The sequence below is a fragment of the Mus caroli genome, chromosome 17 (assembly GCF_900094665.2).
Source record: "Mus caroli chromosome 17, CAROLI_EIJ_v1.1, whole genome shotgun sequence".
Classification (NCBI taxonomy): Eukaryota; Metazoa; Chordata; class Mammalia; order Rodentia; family Muridae; genus Mus; species Mus caroli.
Genome location: NC_034586.1, coordinates 2,212,637 through 2,234,099, shown reverse-complemented (window position 1 = coordinate 2,234,099; position 21,463 = coordinate 2,212,637). Strand labels below are relative to the sequence as shown.

The 21,463-nt window shown below is 47.5% G+C and overlaps 1 protein-coding gene across 2 annotated transcripts in view; it reads right to left on the bottom strand.

Moving 5' to 3' along the window:
• Nucleotides 1-763: 763 nt before the first annotated feature.
• The window catches only part of Arid1b (AT-rich interaction domain 1B), a 350,213-nt gene continuing 329,513 nt past the window's right edge, over nucleotides 764-21,463 (bottom strand). For both annotated transcript variants that reach the window (XM_029471378.1, XM_021186013.2), the window contains 7 exons: nucleotides 16,585-16,723; nucleotides 16,192-16,364; nucleotides 11,394-11,544; nucleotides 8,891-8,987; nucleotides 6,676-7,459; nucleotides 4,679-4,809; nucleotides 764-2,653 (listed from right to left, as the gene is read on the bottom strand). In XM_029471378.1, coding sequence (XP_029327238.1) covers nucleotides 929-2,653; nucleotides 4,679-4,809; nucleotides 6,676-7,459; nucleotides 8,891-8,987; nucleotides 11,394-11,544; nucleotides 16,192-16,364; nucleotides 16,585-16,723 — 3,200 coding nt within the window. In that variant the 3' untranslated portion in view covers nucleotides 764-928. The remainder of the gene's footprint in view (nucleotides 2,654-4,678; nucleotides 4,810-6,675; nucleotides 7,460-8,890; nucleotides 8,988-11,393; nucleotides 11,545-16,191; nucleotides 16,365-16,584; nucleotides 16,724-21,463) is intronic.

Below are 21,463 nucleotides of genomic sequence, written 5' to 3'. Positions count from 1 at the left end.
ATCATGAAAAAGAAACTAAAAACTTTGTACTAAAAAAAAAAAAAAAGAAAAAGAAAAAAAGAAAAAAAGAAAAGAAGAAAAAAAATGAGGGTATGTTTAATGTACAACTTCTATATACATCACAGCCCATAGGCAGTAAAAAAAATATTTAAAAAAATGATGAAAGAAATCTTGAAGCTTTGTCCCGTGGAGGCTGAGCCACAGCAGACATGGCGGGCGGTGGAGGTGAGGAAGCGATCCTGCCGTTGGCTGTTAGGAGTGGATTTTTGCACCTATCTGAGAGCGCTGTTTTTTGCTCGAGCCTAACATAACCACTTTCCTGTGGAGAAAGCAGTATCATTGAACCTGACGACTGCTGCCATACCTCCTTCAGCCCCTACACTGTATCTCTAGAAGTTTCTACTGCACAGAGCTTTGGGTGACGGGATGCAGGTTAGCTTTTTTCATTCTGTGAAGAATAAAATTCATAGGAAATCAATTTAAGAATCAATTTTTCCTTTCACTTTTTTGACTCAGTGTGGTGAAATTTTTCTATCTTAGCATTTTTTGCCAAAACGTTTTTTTCTTTATAAAGTCAATTCACTTCCCAAAGACTGCAATACAACATGAAAAAAATTATGAAAAAACAAACAAACAAACAAACAAAAATTGTGACCTTTGAATACACTAGACGGCAACTTTGGTTAAAAAAAAAAAAAAGAAACAGAAAACCGCCAGAGGATGTACTTATACACACAGACAGCAAATATTAATTTTATAACTGTTCAAATTAATGATTTCTTTAATTCCCAATTGGTAAATAGTAAACGGGGCAGAGGAGCAAAGATTTTTCTTTTCCTTCTTCTTACACTGGATAAACGAGAACAGAAAACAGCCAGTTATATGTGACCCTCTAATGTTCACTCACACATGTGTGCCTTCACGGATGTCATAACTGCCCAATCTGAAACAGTACATCACAGATGACAGATGCAACCAGAGAGTTCAGGACAGCTGATATCGAGATGTCCAGCAACCGACCCTCGTGCAAAAGGAACTCCGAGCGGTTCTCGTCCACTCTGGCCATGGCCAGCAGAGCTTTGGCCGCCCGGCACATCATGTCTACACTAGGGGGTTCCAGAGGTGGGGGCTGCATGTGCATAAGGTTATGCTGGCTCTGCTGGTACTGCGCCATCGTCACCCCGTCCTCTAGGAAGCTTATCAAGTTCCCAATGCTTCCTTTCTGCACAGCTATTGCCCTCGCCGCCAGTGTGTCCCCCTGGGCAAGGTTCGATAAAAGCGCCATGGACATTTCTCGACAGACTGGATTTTTGCGATCCCCAACGTACCTAACTAATGTAGCATAAAATTTCTCCTGACGACTAAACGGAGGCGTGGCCAAGATCAGGTCCACGTTGTTGTCCTGGATACTGAGTTTACACAGGGTCTCCAGCACAAGTCTCTGCGGCGACAGGACTGAGTTGGGCCCCACAGTGGGAAAGGGGTCCTGAGCCTCTGCGGACGGGCACACCATCCAGTGTAGCAAGCCGTCCAGGATCGGCAAGCAGATGCTCTCTGTGTAAGCAGACAAGTCTAGCTGCCCGGAAATGTTCGCCAATGTGACCAGGGTGTTATCCCGCAAGACCTCGAGGCAGTCCCACCACCACTCATCTTTGCTGCAGGCCACCCCCTTGTCCTCGTCCTCCTCCTTCTCGTAGGTCTGTGGCGCCCGCTTTCTCTCCGGATGCTCGTGATGCAGCAGAATCAGCTTTCCTAGGATCAGCACCAAGCCCGGGTGTTTGGACATCTCTGCGTCGTTGCCAGGCACGAAAGACAAGCTCCGCACGATGTTTGACACACAGATGCAGCGCTTCGCCAGTGAGTCCTGCCAGTGCGCGATGGTGCACAGCGGCGTCTCATCTCGGCTCCTGGGCTCGTCTTCCAGGAGCCTGATGTTCCGGTGGCTTTTGGCCTGCTGGATTCCAAAGGGAAACTTGCCGCTGTCGCTCTGGGGTCCTGGGTTGGTGTCTTCAGGCAGAGCCCCTGGCCGGGCAGACAAGACGTCATCGATGGTGGCTATGATACTTTTCTCTGGCTGCTCTTCAGAATCACCTTTACCTTCCAGCTCTTTCTTCTTACCCGTGGAGCTTAGAGGCGGAGGTGGACGCCTGCGAGGAGGGATTTCCATCTTGCTCTCGAAGTGAGTCTGGATGTGCTCCGTAGTGTCGCCACCACCCAGCTGCCAGTGGAGGAGCCCGCTGCTGAACTCCTGCACTCGGCCCAGCTTGTCAGACCGGTCCACCACAAACAGCTTGTTCTTTTTGACAATCTTTATGGGCAGCTTGTCAAACTTACTGGCCTGCTTTGGCGTCTCCTTGGGGTCCACGGAGGCATCTGGAGCAGCTAGGGCAGCGCTGCTCTTCCCCTCTGACTCGATCTTTTCACTGTCTTCCTCTTCCTCCTCTTCCTCCTCCTCCTCTTCCACAAGACACTCAGTATCATCTTCTTCTTTCCCAGAATCATCTTCCAGGGACTGGCTGTCATCTTTCTTCCCTGCACGGTGATCAAGCGCCTTTTGGCTGGGGTCACCCACTTCATATTCCATAAGAATTCCGAAAATGTCAATTAGGCATTTTCGAAAGTACTCTACTAATAGTTCCAGGAATCCAGACAGCTAGAGAAGAGGGGAAAGAGAGCAGATACAGGGTCAGGACCTCAGCTTTGACAGTGTGGGCAAGAGCCTGAGCCTAGGGCAGCTTTGGGTCAAGACTTCCATACTGTTTAATGTCCTTCTGGCCAGACCCTAGAGGGCACACCACACTTCTGAGAGCTATCATCCTGATGATGGACCAAGTGTGCATGAGCGTGTCTCTGCTTTTCTGACAATTGGCACTGCCAGCACCTGCACCAGCCTTCCTTGGCCATGGCTCCAAAGTGTGGAGAGTCCCACTGCTCTCTGTGGCTTGCATGATTTAGGGAGTGCATTGTGAGGAGCAGGAGCGAGGCTTTTATAGACGCTTGCACCCAAAGTGAATCTATTTGCTCCTCTACTATTTATCTGGGAGTCGCCTGCTGGGCTTTTTATGGCTATTATTCTTAGGGTTTTTATGGTTATTTTTATCTCAGGTGCCATAGGTTGCCCTGACTTATAATCTCAGTAATGTAGCAGCTTCATAAAGAGTGAAAATTATAAACAAATCAATTTAGTCCCTGATAAATGAACGAGACTGCTTTATAAAATGCAATTTTACATTTCAGTTATTCACAATGCTAAATGAAAGACAAGAGCCACTGACAGAGTCTGCCTGTGGGAAGCCGAGCTCTCCTGCCTGCCTTACTCGGGCTGTAGGGACGTGCAATGAGGGCTCTGTGTGACAGATGCTGTGGAAACCAACCACAGTGTCACATCTCCTCTCTGTTCTCAGGGCTTGGCACACCTGTCTCAGGCGAGGGGACATAAGCTGTCCCAAGCAGTCACTTTTGTGATTCTGAAGGCGTTCTCCCTAGGGGAAGTCTGGGTGGTTCTCCCTCCCTGTCACAGGTTTCCCTGGGGAAAGGGGCGAGTTAATCAAGGACTTGTGGGCATGAAAATGTACAAGCAGGCAGAATTCGTCTACCTGAGGATGGAGGCTCTAGACAAGAACACATTATTTTAAGTACACATCTTAAACACAAAACACCACCATCAGGGCATGTGATGTTTGTGACACATTAATACACTCCACCAGCTGAGAATTGCTGCTGGCCTACACTGAAGACGAAGTAGAAAGAAAGGGGGTGGTGGAAAGTTCTGGTCTTATTTCAACAGCAGGGCAGAGAACTAGAGAGCCCAGTGTCTTCAGGTGGTGAGCTGTTTACAGCCCACAGGCAGAACAAGTCTCTCTCATTTTTATCCTAACCATCAGTTTAAAGCCCATAGCCTCACTGACTGGCAATTTTCTCAGGCTTCCTGCTGTTAGTCAAACTGCTACAAGCTACTTTAAGGCCAGCTCTGAACTGGGGGCTGGGTGAGGGTGTTGTAGGATGTTTCCCAGATGAAGCAGGGTTTCAAGTGAGGACTTCAAGACAACCCAGAGGAGAAAGGCAGCTGTGGGGAGGTGACCTGGAGGCAGGCATGGCTGCTGCTGGGGACCTAGGGCCCATTGAGATCAATTTTCTTAAATGTGTTCCTTTCCATTGGAGGAAAAGACACAGCATGGGATGTGGCAGTCCTCATCTACAACCTCAGCACCCGGGAGCAGGGTCTCAACGTCACACGGTTGGTCAAGGCTGTACTACATGAGACTCTGCCTCAAACAAATAATGAAAATTCAGTAACATAAAAAGAAAGATATTAAGTTGTACTGAGAAGTACTTTCTGTAACTGATATCAGTTCCAACTTCAGGTTAGGGTTTAATTATTCCTACTGAAACAATTTCTTTGTTCCTATCTCTCTCTTTGACATATGCATGTGCACGTGCGCGCGCACACACACACTCACACTCACACACACACACGTACCCTGAAGATGGAAATGAATTATTATCCCAGACTGAGTACACAGGCGACTACATATTAACTAATGCTGCTTTATATTAGCTACAAAGATTCCAAGTCTTGGATGGTCACTGCACATGAACGCAGGCACCAGCACAGCATTATGCATTACTTCATTTTATAACGCGCCAACTTGTTGCCAGCTGTGTGCAGCTGCCTCACCTGGGAAAGATTGAAGGTGGCGACGGTGCTGTCATCATAGAGGAGAATATTGATGGTGTCCAGAGCCCACGTGCTCTCAGCCAACAGACCCGATTTAAGGGACATCATCACACGCCACGCCTCGGGAGTAACTGAAAAGGAGAATGGCTATTATGAGCTTCGGCTCTGGAGGAGAAAGCAGAGTGCTGACGGCAGCAGTCATCTGACTTTAGCAGGAGATGGTAACTCAACACGCTACTTTGTTCTTTAAGATCCTTCCTGCTTGGTGGTAGGTAGGACAGGAGCCCCAAGTACCCAGGCAGCACACATGGCCTTTGTCGTCTTAGGTGTTTCTTTTACCACTTGGTAAGGGTGCACCAGGCTTGCATAACTGGGCCAACCCCAACAGAGCCCCCAAACAGTGTAAGGTCAGAGGAAGGTCTCTGTTCTCTCACCTCTACCCCTACTGTGGCTCTGCCCAGGAGTGGGAGACTGAAAGTCTGTGCTCTCTGCCACTCTTCCTACTCCTGCCCTTAGAAAAGTATGACTAAATGACATCAGCTTTGCTGAGGATGGGGGTACACTGGGGACTCCTCATATCCTGAGTCTGTAGTGGGAGATTTTCAGAACTGCAGGGGCTTGCGATGTGACCTGTGGCAGATCTACCTACTTACCACAGCCACTTATGGTGCAGTGAGGAGGGCTGTGTGTCCAAGGGCGTCTTTACTGTGATTTTGTTTTACACGTCTTTTAAGAGGAAAACATGACTTTTGTCATACAAGGAATCAGACTTTGAAAAGAAAATTTCCCTAGGTTGAAGGCAAGCACGGATAGAAACTGGACTAAACAAAAGAAGGTTCAAAACCAGATAGAGGGCTGGAGAGATGGTTCAGTGGTTAAGCACACTGGTTCTTGGACAGGACCAGGGTTAGGGTCCCAGCACCCAAATGGTAGCTAACAATCATCTGCAACCCAGTTCCTGAGGCTTTAACCCCCATTTCTGGCTTCCTCGGGCACTGCATGCAGATAAATGCAGATATACATGCAGGCAAAATACCACATAAATATATGCTTTCAAAAAGTAGATATGTATATCTATTTAAACACAAAAACATAAATAGCTATTTCATTTTCATTGCTTATAAAATAGAGCTCAGTATCTATATGCCATCATCTCTACAGCTCCCATATATAAAAGATACCATATTTTTCTTATTATGTATCATCTTAATGTATAACAACTATAAACATCTTTAATATCATTAATTAAATAGTTTTCATTTTCTAATCACTGCAAATGGTTTTAAGCCAACTGATTCCAAAATTTTTGAAAAAAAATTTTCCTACACAACGAAGAGCTATTATTTCCTCTGCTGTGTTAAAAGAACTTCAAAATGAATGCAGAAAAAGCTGTGTTAACTACCGGGCATTCCAGACCATTAATTAGTATTCCCATCGCCTCGCAGAGGGTAAGCGAGCAATATTAGCATTCAGCTGAGGTTAAATCCTTGGCCTGTATCTGCCAGTGTGATGCAGATTACATCAGTTGAATATATCATAGCAGAGACCATCCATATATCATATCTATCTCTCTAAAAAGCATAGCCAGGTTTCTACTTTCCCCATGGGAATTCATCTTATATTGTCACTAGAGTGGATGGCCTTCAGTTTCCTTGGCCTCCAGTGGATCTCTTAAGCATCCACTGTAGCAGTCAAGTAGCTTGGTTATGCCTGAAGTTCAAGCCAGCACATAGCATGTGCCACTGAGGAGCTCCGGGCCTCGTCCCTGGAGTGCTAGTCTGTCCTTTGCACCTCAGACTATCATTTAGATTCAGTCTATTCTCTGGCCTATTATTCAGATGAGTGGCTTCTAACCAATGCTCCCATATATAGATAGCCTAATAATTTGTATTATTGAGATTCTCATCCAATTGAGATAAATGGGAATTATGTCTAAATTAAAAGTTCCGGATTGCAAAACACAATCCATTTCCAGAGCAGTCCTTTCAAATTCTTACCGATATCTTTTGAGGTAATCTTTCGCCTTTGTTTCAGGACTGGCTGTGATGCTTCTACGGAGCCAGGAGGAAAGGTAATCTCCCTTCTGATTGGCGGTGGCTGTGGGGGTGGGCCGGTGACCTGGGATGTGGGGACTGTGGGCATGACCTTCTGCATCTTCATGGTGGGCAGGAAGGGAGACTTGCTTGGAGACATGCGACTCTCCAGGGAGCGCTGGAAGGAGGCGGGGCTGGGTGCCCTGGAGATGTGGTTTGGCAGTGACGGTGGTGTCTGGTAGGATGACTGAGGTGGGCGCGTGATGGGCTGCATGGAGGCCGAAGATGACATGTAAGGCTGGCGCTGGCTGACGTGAGAAGGCCACTGGCTCTCATGATTGATCCTCTGATCAGGTACCATCATATCATCTGTGCGGTTCATGCCTGGGTAAGGGGGTGCCTGTGCAGGGCCGCCCGGGCCTTGCCTGCTCTGATAGGGATAAGGCATATCGTTGCGTGTAGCCCACATGTTCTGCTGAGGCCCCTCGCTGGAAGATGACTGCATGGGGCCCCCCATCATCTGAGGTGGGATTCCGTGTGGCTGCATCTGGCCTGGGCCCTGCATCCTTTCTCTGTTGTAGGGGTAGGGATATTGTCCCTGGATGGGCCTTCTGTCCGGGCCAGAGTAGGAGCCTCCATACTGGTTATACATCTCCTGCTGCTGGCTGCCATACTGCATGTTGTACATGTCTCCCTCGTGCCGCTTGGCTGGAGGCCCGTACATGCCATCCATATGACGTTTGTAATTCTGAAATCCATATAAAGACAAATCGTACTCATGCTCTCTGAGAGGTATAATCACACACACTGAAATTATGCAAAACAGTTATTACTGGGTAGAATGTTCATTTCAAAATGGATATGGGACGCTTCTATGTACTGACAAGCACTATCAATTTAGGCTTGTATTTCAGTATTGCCCCACACTCTTAGGAGGGGTGCCTAGGCTTGTTTTCATGTGTAAGAAATTTCCTGTGACCCCTCTCCTTGGGAAACATGGGGACAGTACAGCACGGCTGTCCACCACATCAGCACACATGGACAGATGGGACTGAGAGCGCCCTAGGAGCCAGGCTGCTCTGACTCATGAAGCAAACTGGGCCATTCTGGGAGGTTCTGGGCTAAAGGGACCCTAGATCTCAATAGCTGGCAGAGCCTCTATGCTGACACAGCTCCTGGACGATAGCACCTGCTGCCCATATCTCGACTTGTGCCCAGTTCTCCACAAAGCCCTTACTGGTGCCTCCACACACTCCTGCTCAGCTCTCCTCCAAGAGCCTCTCTTACCGCTGCCCACAGGTGGGCGGGAGATGCCAAGGGGTGCACTGTGTTATTTCAGTTTACTTCAAACTGTTCATGGCGAGTTACCTCACCAACTGTACCGATGCACTGTGACTTCTGCAAGGTTAGGTTTTACAAGACTCAGCGTGAAGGATGACAGCATGAACTAGCCATTACAAAATATGCCATTAATTTATCATTTTAAAGAAAAAATTAGTGAAAGTTCTTTAAGGGGAAGTCGGCTATGCAGCAACTAGAGTACTACCCACCAAAATATGTAGTATTAAAGAGCCAGTTTCAGTCTTGGTCTACAACAGTCTTTCTTTTATTGTTTTATTTGAAGTATGGCATACTTCTTTCCTACGGTCCATTTACTAAATAGCACACAGTTGTCCTTGGGCATCTGCAGAGACTATCTACCTTCAGGACCCCTGTGGGCCACATCCATGAACATTCAAGTCCCTTAGTGAAAAAGGCTGGGGCTTGCTACAGCAGATACACTCTCTTTGCCATTCAGTCATTTCAGATACAATATCAGTGAAAGCTACCCAAGAGCTGTGCCCTCCTTGCTGACTGAACAGCAGTGAGGGACTGAACATGCCCTGTGCACTTGCCTTTTGACCTGTGGTTGGCTCATGGATGTAAAACCCGTGGGCACAGGAGGGAGGGTAGCACAGACATGCGTCTAGCATGCTGCACAGATTCCAGGATACTGCCTGTCAAGAGCGGTTTTTAACTTTCTGACTTCAAAATCCCAGGAGTATTTTCTAGCTAGACCTACCCAGATGATTCAGTAAGGAGTGTGACTTTTGTGAGCTCTCCCCAAATCTTCACAAGAAGAACTTTGGGTTTCAGTCTCCAGCAAATGAAAGGGATACAGGCCCCCTGGCCAACTTACCGGCTGCTGTGGGTACAGGCCAGGCTGGTGTCCTCCATACGGCGGCTGTCCTGTGGGAGGGCCTTGGCCTGGGTACTGTTGCCCGTAAGCCTCATGCCTAGAGCAAAGTATTCAAAGACAACTTAGTTTCCTCAGAACTTGAGGCAGACACAGACACAGACAGCCCATTTCTAGAAGCTCTACTCAAGGCTCTGCCTCTCTCCACACACTGCTTTCAACAGCACAGGAGGCCACAGCTGTGCCCCAGCTTCTTACAGAGATGGTAACACCCATCTCAGGAGGCGAGCCAAACTCCAGTTCAGGCTGTTGCTAACCGGAGTCAGAGGGATACCGGTTGGACAGGCAGAGCCTTGTGTGTGCTTGTCCAGGCTTTGGCTGCTTCCTTTGAGGTGGAAGTCCCACGCCCTGAAGCTTCCACCAGCAAGAGCCACACGGTGTTGTCATGGGAGCAAGAAGCAAGAAGAGACAGAGGCTCAGAAGCAGCATTTCCTGAAGTATCAGAACATGGATGATGCTTCCATCTTCTGCTTCCTCACTGAGGACACAGCGTTTAAAGGTATACGACTTGGGAGATGGAGAGATGGCTCAGTGGTTAAAAGCACTGCTCTTCCAGAGGACCCAGGTTCAATTCCCAATACCTACATGGCAGCTCACAACATCTGTAACTCCAAGATCTGACACCCTCACATATACCAATGTACATAAAACTAAATAAATAAATAAATAAATAAAGTTATCCTTCAGCAGAGGGTTGGTCAAAATGTCTAAGTTCCTGATTACAGAAAGTATGGAAGAGAACAGTAACATTGACTGATGTGAACATCAAGTCCTTGCACAGAAACAGATAAATGGTCATTTTCAACTGCTCCCACATTTGTGAAATGTAAATGCCACAAAATTAACATGCTTAAGGGTGATAGATCTTAAACTTTGAAAATAAACTGGTTTAGGTTAGAAATACTGAATCCGGTGAAAGGGGAGAGTAACTGGGTTGGATAGATTATTAATGTGATCAAGAAATGAAAATAGGAAAAAAATAGATTGCCATATCCAAATAGACAGAAGACTCTAGAAGGCAGTTTAAAGAAAAGAAACCTAACCGACAAGGATGAAACGTAAGGTAGGCAGTAGCGCTTCTCAGAAGACCGCTAATGCAGCACAATGCTCTGCTATGGGTGAGCCAAAACCTGGCCCACAGCAGGACATCAAGCTCACTGGAGATTCCCAGGGGTGTCTGTCCTGGTCATTGGAAAACAAAACAACAAAAACAAAACAGTAGCTCTTACTGGATCCTAAAACCCAACTCAACCCAAGCCAACCCAACTGAAGCCCTAACCTTTGCACTAGGGATCCACAATGGCTGAACTTAACCCTCATCCCACACATCAGGCACCTGTGCTGGTTCACTGAAAGCAGGGCATGCCAACAGATATCCATCACTGTGATCAGGGCATGAGGAATAGCCAAGCCACTGACTACTGAGACTCACCCTGTCACCCTGGTAACCAGTGACGCTGCACTGGCTCCCAGAAGATACCTGACATGATCTCTCACACCCACCCCTCACATCAAGTTATCCCCACTCACTACTCCTCCCTTGGCTCTACCTGGTGAGAGGGCCTGGGTGTGGCTACGCTGCTCTGGGAAGACACCAAGCATACCACGACCATGGAGGGAGGGGCTCCACAGTTAGTCTTTCCCTTCACCAGAGAGAGGACAAGGGCTTTCTTCTCATATGCTTCATGCTTTTTCTTTAAAAATCACAAACACCACATTGGAAGCCTGCCCTCAGCATCTCTCTCATTAGAGAAGTGAGAATCCACCACCACAAGAGAGCCTTTGGTGTCAGTCAGAGGCATGGGTGAGGAATCTCTTCTCAGAGGAAGCCCTGTCACCTGTGAAGATGAGGCTTCTGATGGCCTTCTTGTGACATCTAACTGTCTTCTGACTAAAATACAGTTTAGGAGTGATCCTGTGGCCTGACATGTGACATTTGATATCCTGCCATGTGGATATCAAAATGGCTCCCTTCGAAAGGCTCCTGTGCATCTGAATGGTGAGCTTTCTCAGAGTTGTCAGCCAAGGGTGACATCCTAGCTATCGTCCTCAAGGAGCGTAGAGGAGGAGGAAGGTCTGGCACCGAAGAGCCTAGGAATCCGATGCTGGCTGAATTGGCACAGTGCGTTGTGGCTCCTGGGTTCTGAGGGAAGACTGGCCTGCCACAGTCGGGACATCCGACCCCAGGTATGCCGCTGGACACCTGCTTAGAAGTAACAGCCATGGACCATCTGAGACCACGGACTTCATGGTTTGGCTGAGGCCACCCAGTGTAAGTAGCCACTGACACTGCCTGGTCGCCAGTGGTGGCTACAAAGACGGTTACCCACTGTGCTGTTACTGGAAGCTTGGCCACCAAGGCTCAGAAACGTGTATCTGAGCAAAGCAGCTTTCGATAAATTATCCCATCTTCATAAAATAAGAAAACAAAAACCCAACCACTCACCTTCGGTCATAACTGGTTCCGTAGGGAAACTGCTGCCGTTGTCCCATGCCCAGATTGGACATGGCACCTGAGGGGCTCTGGTTGTACATGTCCTGCATGCCGCTGTTGGGCATCTGCCCTTGTGTCATAAAGGGCTCACTACTTCCAGGCACTGTGATATGTGAAATAAAAAGCACAGGACTGAGCATTTCCCAAAAGCCAAAGGGCACATATCCTTCAGTGGGACACTTCAGTGGTCCCAATCTCACACGGCACACCACAATCCTAATGAAAGGATATAGAATCTGCCCAAGGGAGCAGAATCCTGAGATGCAGTCAAAGACACCTGCATCCTCACTGTTTGCACTGCAAGAGCCTCTGATCTGGCAGGACCTAGACACAGGCTGGGCTGTATCTCCGTGATTACGGTGTGTTATGCGGCAGACGAGAGTCACAGATGTGGTGATGGTTTTGACGACTGTACACTCATTCACCCAAGGGGAAAATCCAAGCAACCCTTCAAATCTGGGCAGAAGGCTAAAGATGGAGCCTATCTGACACTCTCCTACTAGCTTTGTTATGGAAAGAGGTACATTACGAAGGGTGGACAGAGAACAGCCAACAATGTGACGGCCACCTCGGCCCTATAACCACGAGAGATGAGGGAATGCATTCTGCCAACCACCTGAATGAACCTAAATGAACCTGCAACTCAGAAGCTAAGTCCTGAGGCCCAGACCGCCCTGCAGTGCCTGCTGAGCCCACAGAGAGCCTACGTCTCTGCTGTCACAGGTGTGCTGTGTGGTCACCTCTCATGCAGCAACTCGCAAACTCATGGAAAGCTAATGTCTGTGTTAACTACTGTTTGTAGAATGAGGTGACACCCGCATAGGAAGAGTTTGTAAACAAGACAGGAGATATGAATTTAGTCTCCACCCTTACAAAGAAACCCAGAAAACCTTGACATAAATGTGCATTTGCAACAGCCCAGGGTGTGAGGAGATGGCTCAGTGACTAAGGGCACTTGCAGGGCAGCATTTTCATCCACTCAGTGCTTCACTGCTGCCTGCAACTCCAGCTCCAGGGGCTCTGAGGCCCCCTTCTGGCCATTGGAGGCACATACATATGTGATTATAGTTAAAATAACAGCTGAAGATGGGGTGACCCGTGACATTTCTATCCAAAAGCAGACCACCAAAAGGGATGCATATGCAAATGAGCACCAGCTCAGAGCCTGGAGAAAAATTTATTAAGTCCAGATACTTGTTCCATGGCTGCTGCTTGTCTTCATTCTATGATAGCTACTTTTGTGTGAGGCAGGAAAGTCACTGAAGCCTTCTGAGTCAATGCTGTCCAACTGTGGACCGGATACAAGGGTTGAGGCCAGTGTGGGACTATCACACTTTGCCACCTTTGCCCTGTGTCTAATCTCGCGTCAACTTGTGGTAGAACCAGTTTTGAGATTACTTTCCATTTTGCAGATGGAAAGACAGAGATAGACAGAAGTCAAGTGGCATAATTAAAGTTAAGTAGTTTAATTCTCTAATCCACAGAGATCCTTTAAAAAAATTAACAGAAAGTATATACTTTATCAAAATCATGAAAATCATGTTTGCAGGAAAAGGAAACTAAATGGTCACTCAACACGTGGTAGGCCTTATGGAAAATTAGAAAAACATTAAGTTACGATCTGATTGGCAGGTGTTGAGGCGGCTGTGAGAGTCAGCTTAGTAAGCAGGGGACACACCCCATACTCCTGCCAGTGCATTTAACTGCTGCCCGCACCTGCTGCGGGCAGCCATCCCCTGGCACACACAGAAACACATCTGCTTGTATTCACAGCCCACGCTGTCCCCTCCCATAATGACGCTGGGATAGGCCACATGGCCAGTGTTGACCAACCGGCTCAGGAAAATGGACTCCAGCAAACACTTGCCTGAGCTTGCAACAGGGTTTATCTTGGATTTCACCTTCCGTGGCAAGGGTACCCAAGAAACCCCACAGAAAGGTCCCAGACTCCAGCTGGGTCCTCAGTAAAGACTCTGCTGACATCAGCCACCCCAGAGGCCTCCTGATGACACAGCCATGTGACATAGTGGAGCTCTGCTATACATGACAAGATGATAGAGGCACTTCATTCCCATTCTCTGACTCACTAAACCTAGGAATCCATCTCATGGAAACAGTCACACACCACAGATGTGTAAGAGCTAAATGGGAGGGACAGTCCAGCTAGTGTTACAGTACCAGGAGTTAGTAAAAGATTTACACACAGCAATGTACATGGAGAGTAACAGAGCCTCAGACACACTGGGTAGCATGGTCAGAGCCTCAGATAGAGTCAGCCTAGTCCAAGACCACGTGCCCTGTGTGAGGCAGGTAGTAAGCAGCAGGCAAGGCCGGCTCCATGGGTTAAGGGATCTCAGACTAGGCTGACTCGCTGCACCACTGAGTCACAGGCCAGTGATGGTGACAACAGGACCACCTGCTGGTGCTACCCTGGCAACAGTGGTTTCCATGGATATTGGTCTAAATTCACAGACCAATGAACAACTTGAAGAATGAACAACTTTATTTACAACTAATTAGAGCTGTAAGAAAATGTTTTCTGTGGACATAAATGTCTCAGCGCTATGAGGCAGCAGGTGGGCAGAAATATACAAAGACTGTGCTATTTATCTTCCACTCATTATCTCTCTACCTGCCATCTTACAACACAGCCTCTCCTTGGTCCCCTGCCTGCCCAAATTCATTTTGTGCTGTGTGTGCATGCGCAGGTGCACACGGTGTCAGAATCTTCTCCATCTTAACTTTGAGATGAGGCTTTTCTTATTGAATGTGGGGCTCACATACTTGGCTAGGCTGGCTATCTAGCAAACTAAAAATTCTCCTGTCTAGGCTACCATAGCACTGGAGCTGTGGGAATATCCACAAACCAGCTTTTATGTGGGTGCTGGAGATTTCAATTCATGGTTGTGCAGAAAGCCCCACAGCCTCTCAAATTCATTCCTAGGAGAGACTGCAGGTCTGAGGGAACGAGAGGCTCCTGTGGCTCTGGTACAGCAGGACACAGAAACAGAACGCTAGAGAGTCAGAGTCCCACCCCAAAGAAATTAATTAAATCATTATTTTTCCATGTTGTTATATTTTTAGAGTCCAAAGGTAGTGTGGTGCGGACCTCACAGACTCATGGGTTTGAATGCGTGGCCCATAGGGAGTGCCACTATCAGGAAGTGTGGTCTTGTTGAAGGAAGCATGCTACTGTGGGGGCAGGCTATGAGGTCTCCTGTGAAAAAGTTACAGATGGCCTGGCACACAGTGGATCAAGATGTAGAACCCTCAGCTCCTTCTCCAGCCCCATGTCTGCCTGCATGTTGTGATGTTTCCTGCCATGATAATAATAATGATAATGGACTCAACCTCTGAAAGTGTAAACCAGCCCCGATGCAATGTTGTCTTTTATAAGATTTGCTGTGATCATGGTGTCTTTTCTCAGCAGTAAAACCCTGACTAAGACAAGTAGGAGACAGGCCCCAAATCACTCACCACCACAGAAAGCTAGCTGCTCCTAACACCCAGGAGGCTTCTGGACCCTCCTGCATTCTGAAAACCTTTACTTAGAAGTAGCTTTGAGACTCTCTCTTGAGAAAAAAATTACAGACCATCTTGCTTTATGTAACTGTTACCTGAAATATATCTAAAATATTATACATCTCATTCGCATACTAGTATACACCCCAATGCTAAAGATTCTGAGATTCTTCCCTTTTTATAGCCCATAATACTCATCAAAACCAAGCTTAGGCTTTATGTGTCTCTCCACTCCTGGGGATCATAAAATTCACAGCTGGTGTGGTGGTGCATGCCTTTAACTAAGAACTTGGGGAGACAGAGGCCTCTGTGAGTTTGAGGCCAACCCGGTCGACATGGAGTTTCAGGTCAGCCGGGGGTACATAGTGAGACCCAGTCTCAAAAAAATTTATGTATTTCAACATCTAAGTATGACACAGCTACCACTCTCTACGGGATCCCAGAATAACCACTGCCACAAGACATCTTCACAATCTTTCCTGTATATGAAAAAATGCTCCTATGATGGCTTAATTTGACAGGACCTACCTGCATTTGGGTAAATGTCAAAATACAATCTGCCAGGTTCCTACCTGATGCTGGTGTGTGCTACCTATTCGTATACACACCATGATGCTGGTGTGTGCCATGTTGGTTGTACACTCCCTGGGGCTGGCCAGGTTTGAGACTCAGCCTTGGGTTTCTGTTGTCCCTGATACTCTCATGCCCCCGCATTGGGAAGACAGCGGCAGGTAGATCCCATTGCTACGGATACACCAACCTGCAGGGCTTTTGCCTTCCTCCAGTGCATTCACTCAAAGCCGCTGCTATTTCCACGCTTTCCTGTCTGCTTGCTCTCTCCTACCCGCCATGGTCTTTGCTTTTCTGCCCTCCTCTGTCTGTTAACTTTTAGAATCATGAATGTAAGAACACTACTTTGTTCTCAGCACTGTGCCCTGTTTCTATTCACACCATGTTGATCATGGCAGCCAGTGGATGCTTCCCAGACCACAACTGTCCATCATTCTACTGGCTTCCTGTATGTGGACTTAATCTGCTGCTTTCACCATTTCCGAAAGAGGCAAGTGAGACTCAGAGTGGCCAAGTTCTCCTGAGGCTCTAGCTTAAGCAAGGAAGGAGGCTGTGTCACTACATGGCAGGGGCTTAGAGCTGTCCCAACTGAAGAGGTGAACAGGCTGCTAGGCAGCTGGGGAAAAGGAAGTCTCCTGGACAATGGCCCTCCACGTACCTTTTCTCATTCCACTGAAAGGGTCCTTGTTGGGCTCATAGGGCATCCTGCCCATCATGTCTGGCATGCCCATGCCCTGCTGGTACGGGGCATTTGGAGTCATGGAGTTCCGTTTTGGGTACGCTGAGTCACTCACGTCTGAGAACGGGTCATGCACACTGACTGTACTGCTTCTGAGAGACACAGAGCGTGAGAGCTGAGTGATACTGTGACACTATAGACCCACAGAGCTCACTTGCGACTGGTGGATGCAAAACCACCCAAAGTAAACTACACGCTGAAAGGAGCAGTACTGAGCACTTAAAAATAACCAGGGAAGAACTTTTTCTATTAAGTTTGCCCCCAAACCAAAACAAAACTAGGCTTTTTATCTCAAGAGTCCTCAGAACATACCTTCCGCTTTGCATGGGAGTCATCTGTCCATGAGGGGTAGAGGCTGGGGTTGGTGGCTTCAGGTCACCTGGAACCTCTGCCATCGAATTGCTCCCAGTTGACTGTGGAGTCTGTGGGCCTTGTAAGGATCCTGAGTTAGCTAGCAGTCGTCAAGGGAGAATAAGGAGAAAAGCTAGAGTTATTGAGTAAGCTAATTTTTGGTAACCATGTATATGAAAAGGTTAAAAGTAAGATATTACTGGAATCATAGCAATAATTTAGTAAATTCAGTTACATATACACTGTTTTTGTTCAGAAAATGACAGAGTGAGAGACCGAGAGAGTGGGAGCATGGGAGAGGGGGTAGAGGGAGGGCTGAGAGCATGCACCAGCACAGGGATGCTATACCAGTTACTGATGCCCATGCTTCACCCGAACGGGGCAAGCACTGTACATTGGGTTCTGTCCTCACCACCCAGGGAAGGGATTTTCTGAATAACTGATTTAGAAACATTCTTCATCTGTGAGCCATAACACATGGTTACACACATGACTGGGTAACTGCTTCCTGGGGCATTTATCCCAGGGAACGGAGTAAGAAAAAGAAGGCTTCAGGCAGAAAATTGTTTAACTCACTGTAGTTGGATATACTCTAAATGTAAATACAGAAGAAACAGAATAAAAATTCTGGTGTTTCAGGTTGGTGGGCTGTAATTCAGGGCTTCAGAACTCGGGTTCTTCAGTGGTGGGAATGTCTGCAGCTGAAAAGTGCTTACAACCGTTAACAGGGCACCTTACAGTATTTTAATATCTCTTCAACAACTGGACATCTATGCTTGATCATTAAAAACACTGTCATTTGAGCTGTGACTTGGATTTGTTATTACACATCCACATCCCACTGACTTGCAGGTCTCTGGTGCTGTTGTCAGAATTCCGGGACTCAGGTTCAACCATGATTACTTCAGAATAATAGCACTCAGACAGGAGCCCCTTTCAAAGCTCACACGGAATTAATTAACCTTGCTTTATAGGAAAACCAAAGTATTTCAAGAGCTCCTGCTTTATCATCTATCACAGTCTTTAGCATGTTAGATACTCAACAGATAGATGTTCGTTCCACGTATTGATTAGACAGGAGCATGCTGGATGAATCTGTGTCCGACGATCTGGGCTCTTTTCAACAGGTGAACTTAGAGCAGCAAACTGACACAGCCCACACAGCCCCGTGTGCTGGCACCTGCACAACTATCTGGGACTGTGAACTCTGCAGACTGCTAGCTTAGGAAACATCTCTTGCTTTCCTGTGTGTGTGTGTGTGTGTGTGTGTGTGTGTGTGTGTGGTCGGTCCCTCCTCACCCCTACGTCTTTTTTACATCAGAGAATACGTTGGTTAAGCACATTCCAAAACATTACTTAATGAAGGGATCAGAAATGGGAAAGGTGGTTGTCACCTATGTATTTGAGGGGCACAATAAAGAAACTATCCACAGGAACTCTGTGATATGGTTCAAGTTTTTATTGTAGATATAAGAGTGCAGCCAGAGGCATCTGGAGAGCAGGGAGAGAAAGGAGACTGAGCATGGCCAGCAGAGCGGACGTGGCCAGGGCTATCTGTGAGAAAGGAGAACAGCAAGAGATAGAGACTAGAGCGAGCAAGGTGAGACTAGCCAGGGCAGAGAAAACCTTGCCATTATAGAAAGAACAACTGTGTAGGCAGAGGGAACCTGGGAAGACAGCACGCTAGCAGCATGCTAGTGTGGACTTTGAAATGTAGAACAGGTAGTTGGGATATTGAGGAAGCCAGAGGCCTGTCTGTGCTTTGATATGTAACAAAGGTAGCCATTTGTCCTTCTGCTTACAGCTAAGGGAAATGGTTCTTTCTGTTAGATGGGGACTAGTTTCATAAGTTCTTGCAGAAGGCTGGCTTTTATATAACCGCCAGACATCATACAGTCTAGCTTGAGCTCATTTCTGGATATATGGATGCCTTTTGGAGTGCAGGGAACTGGGGCTTTTTTCTTTGGACTTGACAACTTGTCCTTAGAAAGCACCAGCTATGTACAAGTGTTGTCTGTCAGACAGGGGCCCTGTGGCCTGAGTGGTGGCCCACTGTGTTCATGGAGCTCAGGGAGACTTAGGGATGGTTTCAGGCAGCTAACAGACACTTAGAACTCTGGAAATGTGCACGAAGAAGGAAAACCACAGTGAGGGAGGAAGGGGCTGCCTTCTGTAGCACTCTAATCCATCAACCCCATCAACCCCGACTGCAGAGGAGGAGAAAGAACCCGTTTCTGTGTCAGGTTGACTTTCCTTGGAAATATGGCTAGCAGGCTGCTGTGGTTTTAGAATGACCCTCACTTATAATAGAATTCACAGTTATAGATAATAAAAAAAAAAAAAAAGGAAAACTCCTTTCTTGTTAGTGTTTTTCCTTTCCTTTTAGGAAAAAAAAAAAAGCCTGAATCCACCTTCTTGCCACTCCATTAGCAGAGGAGGCTGACTTACTCTCTAGGAGATCCCTACCTTTTGCCAGAAGCTATGAATGTATACTCTAAAGTAAACAATAGAAAGGTTACTGGAGGTTAAGCACATTCACACACTTCAGACAGGAACAGCCAGGGCTCCTGGCTGGGAAGATAATTTACACAGCATGAACTTGGTGCCCTAGTGCCAAAGGGAGGGGCGCGCGAGCAAGTGTGTGTGTGTGTGTGTGTGTGTGTATGAGTGTGTGTGTGTGTGTGTGTGTGTGTATGTGGGGGGGGGGGGGAAGAACAGCCCATGTGACCCAGGTCAACCGGAGGGCAGCTTTGCTTATACCGCAGCCCGTTCTCATTTATCTTCCTCTGAGGATTCCCTAGTTGGAAGCACGACAGGTTTTTGTGACATCACTTGTCAGCTAATAATAAAAATGCAGTCAGCCACCTGCCAGCAAAGATGGATGGGTTTTAGGTTACAAACTTACAAGCTGAATGGAGTTCCCTTGTCTGTGCCTGCCCCACTCCTCGGTGCCATTTCCCCAAGTCTGCTGGGGACAAGTGCTGTTGACTAGACTTCTCCATTAACTTGGGGAGGTTGAGGGTTAGAGTCGCATGGAACCTAGGGACGCAGACTGCGTGTTAACACCCTGGCAGAGGTCATGAGATGCAGCTGTCTGCAGAGTGCCCGTCTCTATGGCGTAGTGGTAGAGATGAAGCGAGACAAACCTCCAAGGCCTGACTGAACTCCTCAACTTTAGATTCATAAAGTCACAGCAAACCCAGACTGGCTGGAGATACAAAACAAACAAAAACCCAAAAAAACAAAAAACTCTCTCAGAACAAAGACACAAGATATAGGAATACATTCATTGGAAATCTTTTGGTTTAGTTTGCCTTGTTAAGAAAAGTTTAACTGAGCCGGGCGTGGTGGCGCACCCCTTTAATCCCAGCACTCGGGAGGCAGAGGCAGGCGGATTTCTGAGTTCGAGGCCAGCCTGGTCTACAAAGTGAGTTCCAGGACAGCCAGGGCTACACAGAGAAACCCTGTCTCGAAAAACAAACAAACAAACAAACAAAAAAAAAAAAGAAAAAAGTTTAACTGAAAGTTAGCTTTACAAGTTGTATGTTAAAAGAGACCAAGAAAACATCTTGGCACAGGAATAGCTCTTTTCAACAATTGCAAAGGGCAAGGAGCCAGGGAGACTCTGATGCATAAGCCTGGCTATGGGCTGCAGGCTGCTGCTGCTTGCTGCCCCGTGGATGGGCTGTGTGGCTCAGCGTACACCACATGGTGTCTCTGGAGTGGACACTGGCTGCCCAGGCAGCATCAGGAAGCTTTGCTCCTACTGTCCCCAGGTCACAGCAGGACCATAGCTACATCTGGACCAAGATGGGTGGATCAAGTCCAGCTCCTCTGTGCAGTTGAAATGATAATGTTGCACTATAAGGGTAGCTGTCCTAAACTGGGGAAAGGAAAGTGCTGGCTGCTCGGAGGCCTGCAGGCCTCCGCTTTCTGCAGGACCTGTCCCCCAGCAGGGCTTCCTGTTCTGAGCCTCAGGCATGCTGGGAGAGCTAGTCTCCACACACAAGTGCAAGCCATTCAGGGACACAGGTTCTTTCCTGACAAATAAACGTGTCTTTAGATCTTTGCAGACATCACTGCTTTGGACCCTGTACCCCACTGGGGTGTTATTTTGGAAGAACAGTTCAGGGCTGTTCACAGACCAATTCTTTAAGTCTGTGAACTGAATGCAATGTGTGGTTTTAAATATCAGCCTGTCCCGTGCTCAGGTATGTCCTGAGTGGTCAATGTTTGGGATCATTAAGGGTGAGGCTGCCGAGGAGGGTTTCCTTCATAGAACTGGACCTCTGTCTAAGGATGGGCAGGGCAGTGCATGGCTGGCTGCTTTTCGATGCTGACTGGCACCAGAGAATCAATTACAAGTGAACAGAGTTCTTTCTCTGGATTCTGATGTAAACACTGGGCCTGCTTCAAAGGCATTTCCTTCTAGGCTAAGGCATCGAGTGAGTTTGTGTCCAACATATGACCAAAAAGCCCCAAACAGGGCTCGTGTAGTACCATGGGGTAGCTTTGGGGTCCTAAGAGCTTATCTACCATCACTGTCTTGGGGACATCTAAACTACACCTGCACCAGGGCTCATGGGAACCATAGGGACTGAGAAGTAAATGTAGCCGCCCCCAGCCTTGAAGCAGGCTGATTCAGACTTTGCTGCCACTGAATATGCGATCACCTGGGGTGTAGCCTTCCGACTTTGATAGCTATATTGTTAAGTCAACTACCGCTGCCCCCCTCTGAGACTCTGCTACCTGCTGAGAGACCCTTGAGACATTCCGGAGACACATCCTATTCTGCACATTGCCTACAGGCTGGTGCCTTCAGGCACCAAGAATGGATTGG